Source organism: Diceros bicornis, chromosome 18 (assembly GCF_020826845.1).
Source record: "Diceros bicornis minor isolate mBicDic1 chromosome 18, mDicBic1.mat.cur, whole genome shotgun sequence".
NCBI classification, from domain to species: domain Eukaryota; kingdom Metazoa; phylum Chordata; class Mammalia; order Perissodactyla; family Rhinocerotidae; genus Diceros; species Diceros bicornis.
In genome coordinates this window covers 49024451-49036600 of record NC_080757.1, presented here as the reverse complement: position 1 = coordinate 49036600, position 12150 = coordinate 49024451, and the positions used below count along the sequence as shown (strand labels likewise).

General features: G+C 36.2%; 1 protein-coding gene across 5 annotated transcripts in view; it reads right to left on the bottom strand.

Moving 5' to 3' along the window:
• Positions 1 to 12150, bottom strand: part of CEP112 (centrosomal protein 112) — a 449184-nt gene that overhangs the window by 351418 nt on the left and 85616 nt on the right. For all 5 annotated transcript variants that reach the window (XM_058561414.1, XM_058561413.1, XM_058561415.1 and 2 more), the window contains one exon: positions 10423 to 10566. In XM_058561414.1, coding sequence (XP_058417397.1) covers positions 10423 to 10566 — 144 coding nt within the window. The remainder of the gene's footprint in view (positions 1 to 10422; positions 10567 to 12150) is intronic.

The following is a 12150-nucleotide window of genomic DNA, read 5'->3' as shown; positions in this document are numbered from 1 at the left end:
GTTTTTCTCTATATTTACTATTACCTAATGACAAGGTCTGAAGGCTAATTTTTAAATTCAACTTTCATTAGGAATAGAATGAAGTTTCTCTGACAGGGACTTCCTGACTCCAAAGTATCACTTTTCTTTACATCCCCAATTTAGAAAAACTAATTCCACTGTGAGAGATACTGCCCTCTTAATACCATTTAACTAATAACATAAAACAATGTAGCAAACATTTTAGGCAATCAATATGTTTCACAAATTTCAATTTTAAAATTACTTAACATATTTAACTCACTTATGTGAAAATTTAGGCTGTTGAGATGACAAAAATGTATTTCAGATATAAATTTGGGTTTTGTCCATGGCTTCGAATATCATCTTTATGCTGATTATCCAGATGATACATTTTTTACTTTTCTCCCCACTAAACCTGATCTACCTTCAGTCTTTTCCATCTCATTGAACAGCAGCATCACTGCCAGTTCTCAGCTCTAGATTGATACCCAAATCCAAGCCACACCCCGCTCTTGCCTGGACTGCTACAACAGCCTCTTATTTGGTCTTCTGGCTCCCGTTCCTGGCCCCTACAGTTTGTTCTCTGCATAGAGCCAGAGACATACTTTTTTTTTTAATTAATTAATTTATTTATTTTAATGAGAAGGAGAATTTAATTTTTCTTTTGGCTGGGAAAGATTCACATTGAGCTGACATCTGTTGCCAATCTTCCTCTCTCTCTTTCTTTTTTCCCTCCTCAAAGCCCCAGTACACAGTTGTATAGTCTAGCTGTAAGTCCTTCTGTTTTTCTATGTGAGCCGCTGCCACAGAATGGCTACTGACAGACAAGTGGTGTGGTTCTGTGCCTGGGAACTGAACCCAGGCTGCCGAAGCAGAGTACACCGAACTTTAATCACTAAGCCATCGGGGCTGGGTCCAGAGAGATACTTTTAAAATATGTCAGACAGAATCACTTCCATGTGCTCAACCCATTAAAAATTGAATACAAATATACTAAAAATTCACTGAATTGTAGACTTTAAAAAAGTTAAATTTTATGGTCTATAAATTATACCTTAATAAAGCTGCTTTTACAAAAGGATTTAATGCAATGATCTACGTGGCTTTCTCTGATGTGTCCCTGACTACTTTTCCTACCATTCTCCTTTTTGCTCACAGTGTCCACACCGACCCGTTGCTGTTCTCTGAACTTGGCCAACACATCCCTGTTTTGGGATCTTTGCACTGGCTGTTCCTTCTGCCTGAAATGCTTTTCCCAGTTTATCACATGGCTTCCTCCCATGCTTCTGCAGGTCTCTATGCTAATGTCCCATCTTCAAAAGGCTTTTACTGACTACCTTATCTGAAGCAGCACTCTCCTCCACTACATTTCCTCACCCCAGTATTGCTCAACTTTTGTTTCTATTATTGCTCCCCTAATTAAGGAGCCTTTTTATATATTTTTCTTCTAATTGGCCCCTACCATGAAATTCTAACACCACAGAATTACTTTTCATAAACTCTGCCCACTGTGGGGGTCACAAACCACTGTAATATCTAAGTTCTTTTTTTATCCCAAGAACCAATTTCTGCCTCCTAGAGGACGAAATCACCCCCATTTATAATGCATGTCTAACACTGATTTCCTTTTCCTCATACCGCTTAACAGTACTGGACATTTGTGGTGGCTTACTGGCTGTCACGGCCACAGAAACGTGAACATTGTGGACAGGGACTTCTTGCTCACCACGGTGTCTCCAGTACCCAGTGTAACGCCTGCACATGTGAGGTGCTCAGTAAATGTTTGTTGTATAGCAATAAATGTAATTTCTAAATATTGCTAACTTATGTTAGCCAAAAATTACTTAAGCTTTTTCATTTTTGTATAGTATGCTTCATTTTTGTTAACTTATACAATTGTTGTGGACTAAATTGTGTCCCACTTCAAATTCATACATTGAAGTCCTAACTCCCAGTACCTCAAAATGTGACTGTATTTGGAGACAGGGTCTTTAAAGAGGTAATTAGTAAAAATGAAGTCAAAAAGGTGGGCCCAAATCCAATATGACTGGTGTCCTTATAAGAAGAGATTAGGACACAGACACACACAGAGGGAAGATCATGTGATGACACAGGGAGAAGATAGCTATCTACAAGCCAAGGAGAGGCCTCCGAAGAAATCAAATCTTTCAACACCTTAATCTCAAACTTCTAACCTCCAGAATTGTGAGAAAATAAATATCTGTTATTTAAGCCACACAGTCTGTGGTATTTTGTTATGGCAGCCTAGCAAACTAATACAACGATATAGTATAGTAATCAATGAGGACATTGTAAAAAAGGAAAAGTAAGGACAGATAAAACAACCTCAAGGGTAAGACTGACACTTAACAGCACATGCCAACTAATGATAAGCAATCCAAAAAGGAAATTAAGAAAACACTTCCATTTACAAAGGATCAAAAAGAATAATACTTAGGAATAAAATTAACCAAGACAATGAAATACTTTACACTGAAAACTACAAAATGTTGCTGAAAGAAACTAAAGATATCAGTAAGTGGAAAGACGTCCTGTGTTCATGGATTGGAAGATCTAACATTGTCATGTGGTCAATAGTCCCCAGAGTGATCTACAGATTCAGTGCAATTCCTATCAAAATTCCATGGGTGTTTTTTTCAGAAATAGAAAAATCCATCCCAAAACTCATATGGAATCTCAAGAGACCCTGAACTGCCAAAACAATCCTTAAAAAGAACAAAGCTGGAGATCTCACACTTCCTGATTTCAAAACTTACTGCAAAGCCACACTAATCAAAACAATGTGGTACTGGCATAAAGACAGACATATAAACCAACAGAATAGAATAGAGCCCAGAAATAAACCCTCACATATATGGTCAAATGAATTTCAAAAAGGGTGCCAAGACCATTCAATGGAGAAAGGATAGTCTTTTAAACAAATGGTGTTGTCAAAACTGGGTATCCACATGCAAAGTAATAAAGGTGGACCCTTACCTTACACCATACACAAAAATTAACTCAGAATGGATTAAAGACCTAAACGTAAGACCTAACACTATAAAACTCATAAGAGAAAACATAGGTGAAAAGCTTCATGATATTGGATTTGGCAATGAGTTCTTAGATATGACACCAAAAGCATAGGCAACAAAAGAAAAAGGCAAATTGGACTACATCAAAATTTAAAACTTCTGTGTATCAAAGGACACCATCAATAGAGTGAAAAACCAACCTGCATAATAGGAGAATACATTTGAAAATCACTTATCTGATAAAAGATTGACATCCAGAATATATAAAGAACTCCTGCAACTCAACAACAAAAAACCAAAAAGACCAAAACAATCCAATCAAAGAACGGGCCAAGGGCTTGAATAGACATTTCTCCAAAGATGATATACAATAATCAATAAGCACAGGAGAAGATGCTAAACATCACTAATCATTAGGGAAATGCAAATCAAAACCACAATGAGCCACCACTTTGTGCCCATTAGGGTGACTATTATCCAAAAAAAGAAAAGAAAATTACAAATGTTGTCGAGGATGTAGAGCAAATGGAACCCATGTGCATTGCTGGTGGGAATATAAAATGGTATAGCCACTGTGAAGAATGGTATGGTGATTCCTCAAAAAATTAAATATAAAATTACCACATAACCCAGTAATTCCATCTCTGGATATTTACCCAAAAGCACTGAAAGCAGAGAATTGAACAGATATTTGTAACAGACAGCAGCATTATTCACAAAACAAAAAGGTGGAAGCAATCCAAGTGTTCGTAAATGGAAGAACAGACTAACAAAAGTGGTATATACATACAATGGAATATTATTCAGCCTTAAAAAGGAATGCAATTCTGACACACAATACAACATGGATAAACCTCGAGGCTGTTACGCTAAAATGAAATAAGCCAATCACAAACATACAAATGCTGTATGATTCGACTTACATGAGGTCCCTAGAGTAGTCAAATTCACAGAGACAGCAAGTAGAATGGTAGCTGCCAAGAACTGGGGGAAGGTGGATGGAGGAGTTCTTGTTTAATGTGTAAGGAGTTTCAGTTTTGGTAAATGAAGAAAGTTCTGGAGAAGGATGGTGGCGAAGTTTGTACAACAATGTGAATGTATTTAATGCCACTGAACTATATGCTTAAAATGATTAAAATGGTAAATTTTATGTTATGTATAATTTATCACAATAAAAAAAATGAGAGCCAAAAAAAACAACCCGACAATGGACTTGAATAATAAATAAATAAAACACTCCTGCAAATCAAGGAAAAAGGTAAATAACCAAATTTCAAAATGGACAAAGGGTATGGACAAGCAACTTACAGTGACTAAGAAACATATAAACTAGCCATCATGGAAATGCAGATTAAAATCTGACATTCCTCAGATTAGAACAAAATTTAAAAGTCTGACAATTATAAGTGTTAGCAGGGATGTGGAGAGATGACTCTTATACTCTGAGCAGGGGCATAAATGGATATAACCACTTTGGAAAGTGTACTAAGGACACAGAAATTACACTCTTAAATATATACTTCCTATAGTAGTGATTTTCAAACTGTGGATTTCAACACATGAAAATAAGTTGTAAATCACTACTAGAAATTTTTTTAATGAAATAAAACAAAATAAAAAGAATAGGATATATCAGAGCACATAGCAAATAATAAAAGTAAGTATCATTTTGTGAAACTTTTGTTTGAGTTATAAATATGCAGGTGGGTGTATGCTTATACGTGTGTTCTGGGCAGAATATAAACAATTTACTTCTTACTGGGAGTCATGGTCAAAAATGTTTGAAAGCCAATGGCTTAGAGCAGTAGTCCTCAGTGTGGTCCAGAAACTCCTGAAGGTCCCAAGACTCTTTCAGTGGATCTACAAGGTCAAAATTATCTTTATAATAGTACTGAGACATTATTTGCCTTTTTCATTCTCATTTTTCACAAGTGTACAGTGGAGTATACCTTCCAGAGGCCACATGGCATATGATATCACAATAGAATAAATGCAAAAGCAGCTATGAGAATCCAGCTGCCTCCTATTAAGCCAGACATTAAAGAGATTTACAAAAATATAAAGCAGTGCCACATTTCTCACTAAAGTTTTTTGTAAAATATAATTATTTATAGTATACATATATATTTTTACATATGTATATATGAAAATATATGTGCATATATGTATATACATTTTACATATGTATATATGTGTATATACATTTTACACATGTATATGTGTATATTTTACATATGTATATATATGTATATTTAGTATACATAATATATATTTCACAGTACTATTTTATAGTTATTAAAATATTGTTGTTTATGTTAACACTTAAAGGGTTTGTTATTAATTTTAAATGAATTATAAAGCTTTTTAAAGTATAAAAAAATGTAACTAAAAAAAAAAAAATGTAAGCCATACTGGTTTAAGTGCTGAAGATAGATCCCAAATTTGACCTTGAGCATCCTAGCTGCTGTAACAAAGTAGAAAACAGGATCATTTAGGGATCTAGTATGTGTATATTAAGCCTTTCTTCTTTTTAATTACAATGATTTAATCTTCAAAATTTTCATTTTAAAAATTGATATATAATTAAAACAAAATGAAATAACCTTTCTTACCTATTATTGTGGGTTGAATTGTGTCCTCCAAGAAGATAACATTGAAGACCTATACGCCAGTACCTGTGAATATGACCTTATTTGTAATACGGTCCTTGCAGATATAATTAGTTAAGAAGGAGTCATACTGGACTAGGGTGGGCCCTAAATCCAATAATTGGTGTCCTTATAAGAAGGCCACGTAAAGACACCAGGACATGGAGACACACAGGGAGAACACCAAGCAACGACAGAGGCAGAGACTGGAGTGCTGTAGTTGTCAGCCAGAGTGCCAAGGATTGCCTGCAACTACCAGAAGATAGGAAAAGGCAAGCAAGGATCTTCCTCTAGAGACTTCAGAGAGGGCCGGGCTCTGCTGACACCTTGATTTCAGACTTCTAGCCTTCAGAACTGTGAGACGATAAATTTCTGTTGTTCTGAGACACCAGGTTTGTGGTAATGTGTTACAGCAGCCCTAGAAAACTAACACACCTATAAAATCGGCAAAGTTTTGGTTTGTTTGTTTTTATTTAAAACACCCATTGTTGTTCCTGAAATGTAGAAGAATGGGCACTCTCATGCACCTCCAATAAGAGTAATTTTATTATATAAACATTAATTTTTTTATTTTTGGCTATATCTATCTCTTTTCTAAATTTTCAATAGACAGAACATATATATTTTTTTTTCAGTAAGAGAAAAATTTTATTTTTAAATCCACTATCATCACCACTATTTAACAATTTCTGCAAGTTCTAGTCAAGGTACAACAAACTGTAATAAAATATTTACTACATACATGTTAAGAGTTAAAATCTATAAGACTTATTCGTTTATTCCTGAGTCTTTTATACAACAAAAGTATAAAACTTTTACATGACAAAAGCATAAAAGACTCAGGAATAAACATCACAAAAGATGTTCAAGAGACTCCAAGATTTTGTTTTCTTTATGATCTTGGTAAGCTAATTCTAAATGTATATATAAAAGGAAAGGACTCAGAGTAACCAAGACTCTTCCGATGGACAAGGAAAGGAAGACTTCCCTCCCAGACATCAAGAGTAATTATGAAGCTATAATAATGATGACAGTATGATACTAGCAGAGCCAGAGAAATTAGCCAACCACCTAGAATAGACACTTTCGTATAAATGGAAGTTTAATACCTGACAGTTGGCATGGCAGATCAATGAACAAAGAAGGAATTACTCAAAAGCAGAACTGGGGGGAAAAGGTCATCCACATAGAAAATAATGAAATTAGATCCTATCTCACACTAATAACAAAAATAACTCCAGCTGGATTAAGGACTCAATGTTAAAAGCAAAACTTTAAAGCTTTTAGTAGAATACATAGGTGAACCTTTCTGCACTTGGACTAGAGGAAGATCTGCCTAACAAGACATAAAAAGCACTAATTACAAAAGATTGATAAAGTTGACTAAGTTAAAAATAAGACCTTCCTTCATCAAAAGATCATCTTTCCCTCCAAATCCTGAGAATTGCTAAATTACAATCTAGGAAGACGCCCTCTCTCCAAAGCTGCATTTCCCTTAGGATTAGTGAGGTTTGGGTGTTATAGATGGGAACCTGCCAGTGGGAGTTCAGCAGTGGTCCTGTGCTTTCAGGGCTCTCTACCCTGAGGCTCACCCCATCCTCACTATTTAAACTACAATTGATCCACACAAGGATCTGGTCTTCCAGCTTTTCCCCAATACACAGTGGAATAACTGATAAACCCAAAGACATGAGCTCATGGGCCAAAATAACTAGACACCTTCAGAAAACTATGAGAAAAAGCCAGCAATACACGTGTGTATATAAATAATAGTAAAATACACAGCACATTATAATTTGTAATACATGTATAATATAATATGTAATATATAATAGTGAAGACAAATTATTAGAACAGATGGACCAAGGGCTTTAAATAAGCCTAATAAATATATTTAAGAAGATAAAGAATATATTAACAATGTAAAACAATAAGAAATTCTTTATTAAAAAAAAAATAGAAGAAAAAGAAAAGCCAAATGAAAATACTGGGTATTTTTCTAAAGAAAAATGGAAAACAGATTTAAAGGGCTCAAATACTAAAAACTCACACCCAGAGACATTAGAGTGACCTTGAACATATATTTATTGATGTTCAAAACTGCCTGTACCCTTTAAACTTGAAAACCACCCTAGGACATACTTTTTCTCATGTTTATCTTTTAGTGTTGCTGCATTGTCTTCGGCCATTGAGTATTAAGGTAAAGAAATCTGAGGGCAGCTTAATATTTTTTCCCTTATAAGTGACTTGAGTTTTGTTATTTTTCTTTGGTGAGGGGAAAGGGCTTACAATCTGGTCACTCAAAGGATTCTAAATGGTCTCAAGGACTCCCCAGGATGTGCTCACCACACTTGAAGAACCGCTGTGGTAAGAAATCTCAACTGTGTCTGACGTTTCCCAATCCAGAGACTGCTTCATTCTCTTCAGAAAATAACCTCATGTCTTCTGCTGAGGTGAATGGGAGACAGCCCCATGCTTCATGAAGTCGAGGATGGATATAAAGATCTGGTTGTTTCTTGTTGTTAATTTTAACCTTAAAAAGAGTTTTATTATGGGGGCCAGCCAGGTGGCATAGTGGTTAAGTTTGTGCGCTCCGCTTCAGCGGCCCGGGATTCACAGGTTCAGATCCCGGGCACGGACCTACGCGCCCCTTATCAAGCCATGCTGTGGCAGTGTCCCACATATAAAGCAGAGGAAGATGGGCACGGATGTTAGCTCAGGGCCAATCTTCCTCAGCAAAAAGAGAAGGATTGGCAACAGATGTGAGCTCAGGGTTAATCTTCCTCACCAAAAAAAAATAAAGTTTTATTACAGAATATGTCAAACATATACAAAAGTAGAAAAAACAGTATAATAAACCCATTTGTATCCATCACCCAAATTCAACAACTAGCTGCCACTTAGACTATCTAGCAATCCACGTGTTGAAGCACCACTTGCACTCCCTCTTCCAGAGGTGACCAGTGCTGACAAGTCCTGAGCCTCTAGAAGACCCATGTGTAATTCAGTTTGCGTCTTAGATTTTTTCAATGCTAATTTAGGGTTTTGCTTTCTTGAACCGGCCAGGTCAGTTTCAACTCATCCATCACCTTTCCATCTCCAAGAATTTTATTGCTCTCCTGGTCTGTTTGTCCTTCTGGGTTTATGCTTTTTTCTTTATCCCTTACCTCTCATTTTTGTGGGAGGGAATGGAGGCCAACACTGTGTTCAACCTGCCATCTTCAAGGAAATGTAGATTAACTTCTTGAACTGAGTCCTTCTTTTCTCATTTATATGTCTCTGTTGATTATTATTCCTGTATGTTACATTTTCAAATATTACCAATTATCTATTGAGCACTTATTATGTAACTTAATTTATGTATATTCATTTATTTAATATTTCCAACAACATACATAATTTTTTTTTTTGGTGAGGAAGATTGTCACTGAGCTAACATCCGTGCTCATCTTCCTCCACTTTATATATGGGATGCCTCTGCAGCATGGCTTGATGAGTGGCGCACAGGTCCGCGCCCTGGATCCAAACCCATGAACCCCAGGCCACTGAAGCAGGGCGCACAAACTTAACTACTATGCCACTGGGCCGGCCCCTCAACAACATATATTAATTACACTATATTACTGCTACCCTATCCGACAGTAGAGGAAAATTAACATTTGAAGAGCTTACATGGCACTCAAGCTGTTAAGGAGCTGGGATTTGAACCCAAGATCCTAAAGTCCAGGTTCCAAATCACTGTGGATCCTGCTTCCTGTTTCTTTAACCCTGTGAGATAGGGCCTAGAGCCAGTCTCGTGGTCTCTAAGATACGCCTGGGTAACTACTCTTGTTCAAATTCCATAGCTTTAAATTCAAAGAAATACTTGGACCAAGCCAGGCTGGCCTGGGTGGGCTGAGAGCAGTAAATGAGGCCTGGGTTCATAACTGGGATACAGGGCTCTACCATTCTATGAGGTCATATATATTAGGAATCAGATTGATGAAGTGCACTTGTATCAGACGTGAGGAGCCCTGTTCCACATGCCCATTAGCCTACCTATAGAATTGTTCCAGGCTTACGTATTTTAGGAAGTCAGTTGGGCTTCTAAAAATCTGAAGACATTCACTCCCTCAGACCTATCCTCTGCAACTAGGTGCTCAATGAGGAGGCTCTTTAGGGAATCCTCCATTGCTCCTTGGAGAAAGCTACTGGTCTCTCCGCTGTGTAGCTGGACTATGGTGACCTCCTTCTGCATCCTTTCCGGAAGGGACTTTTTGGGTTTACCCATGTGATGTCTGCATGTGGTCCCTCAGTCAAGACAAATCTACTAAGAAAATCTGTCTTAGAGTGGTCATACTATCAATATGTGCACATAAGATTTCCTTCAAAGTAGCATAAAATATTTCCAGAAAAACAATCAAGTCTTCAGATAAAAAGAATTAAAAAAACAGAAAGAAATAAAAGAAATTACCTCTGTACTGAAAGTCAATGAAAAAAACAAGACAAAAGATTTGTAAAGCCTTCTGGGAGATTAAAAAGAAAGTGGCATCAAACAATTCAGAGTAAAATCCCACAGCAAACTTCAACGGACTGTCCATTGTCACAAATAAATCTATATCAAGTGGGAAAGTAAAATGTTTTCTTTTAATTCCCTAAGACTTATTTATGCACTGCACACGTCACGGAAGCATGGGGACATGGAAAGTAAGAAGACAATTTCTAAAAATGGCAATAAAAGAAAAAGAAAGACTTACTGTGGACTGTGTTTGTGCCAAGTATTCACCCTCCATTTTATTCAGACGTACATTTGTATCCTCAAGCAATTCTTGAATATTTTCAGTGTGCCGCCTTTGAAGATCAAACTTCTCCTTTTCCATTTCTGCTACAGCATTGTGAAGCTACACAGTGAAATCAAGAATTGACTCTTTCACTACTGTGGAATAGACTATTTTGGAATTCAGAAAAAAAATGTTTTCCTATATTTCTCTACTTATTTATATGGTGACCTGAACAACAAAAGATATAAAACTCATAAATAAATGTTCATAGTAAAGATATCACATAAGAGCACGATAAGAAACAATTTTTTTCTTTACTTTCCTGAATTGAAAATTTTAATGGATCAACAAATATTAAAGGCAATTATCTGCCTTGGACAGAAACAGTAAATAAATCAGACAGATAATGCAATGCATGCCTCAGCTAAACATCACTAATATTAGCCTGAAATCAAAATCAGAAATATTTATAATATTCATTAGGAATATTATCTCATTGTCTGTATTTTCATCTTATTTGCGGGAAATTTTGCATAAGAGTAATGTTACAAAATGCTTTCTCCTTCACCCTAACCTCCAACAAGAAACTATTTCTATCCATTCCATAATCTATACAAAAGTGGACCAAAGATAGCATTTATAAATCAAATAGACAAAGAGTACTCTAAGGAGAACTGTATACTGTATGTCCTCATTTACACAGGTCTTTCTTTATAAAGATGATGTATACACTGTTTAAATGTATGAAGCTCTAAAATATCTATGTAACTAAGGTAAAGAAAACAAGGCTCAATGGACAGCTTCCAAAAGGAGTTGAAAATCTGTGCTCTCAGCCTTGTGGGCATTCCTTCACTTATCTTAATGGAATTAGAATTCTGAGTCTAATAGGTGGGGAGGGCAGGAGTCCAAAACAGTCTAAATGATATATTTGATTTTCCATCCACAAACAGGAGTGACAGAGATATGACACAGATGTATAGGCTCTTATTTGACTAGGAAGATATTCGAGGAACAGGGAAAATCCTCAGACATGGTGAAAACTAGAGGCAGAATGCAGGAAATAATTATGCTAATTATTGGTGAGGGTACCAAGAACTTTTCTTCTTCTAGTTTCTAGCTGAACAGAAAGAGTGAGAATAGCTCAATAACAGCCACACAGAAGAACCTCGGGTTTCACAAATTTAACACAGGCAATTTTGACTATCTGTAAGTTGTCCCTAAATCCCTAATATGTTGTATTTATATTTTTGCCAAAGTACACGTTTTAAACTGGTGTTATGTCTGGTATTCAAAAGTCAGTCACACAGAGAAAACTGTACTATGGTTACCAGGGGCAGTGGGGGTGGGGGGTGGGCACAAGGGGTGAAGGGAGTCATATATATGGGGATGGACAAACAAAAATGCACAACCCAAAATTTCACAATGTTAAAAACCATTAAAACATCAATAAATAAATAAAATAAAGATGCAAAAAAAAAGTCAGTCACAGCTGGTACAGGAATATAGGCAAGCCCACAGCACCTAAACTTCAGTGCTACTTCGTAGCTGTCAATAGGCATGCATAGCAATTCTGATAAAGGGATCTAAAGGAGTCACTTAGGATTTCGTGGCTGTACTTATGTTGTAGTGGTTTCCTCATACTTATGTTCTTCCAAAGGTCCTAGGACATACACCTACTGAATGTCAAAAATCTACTATAATTAG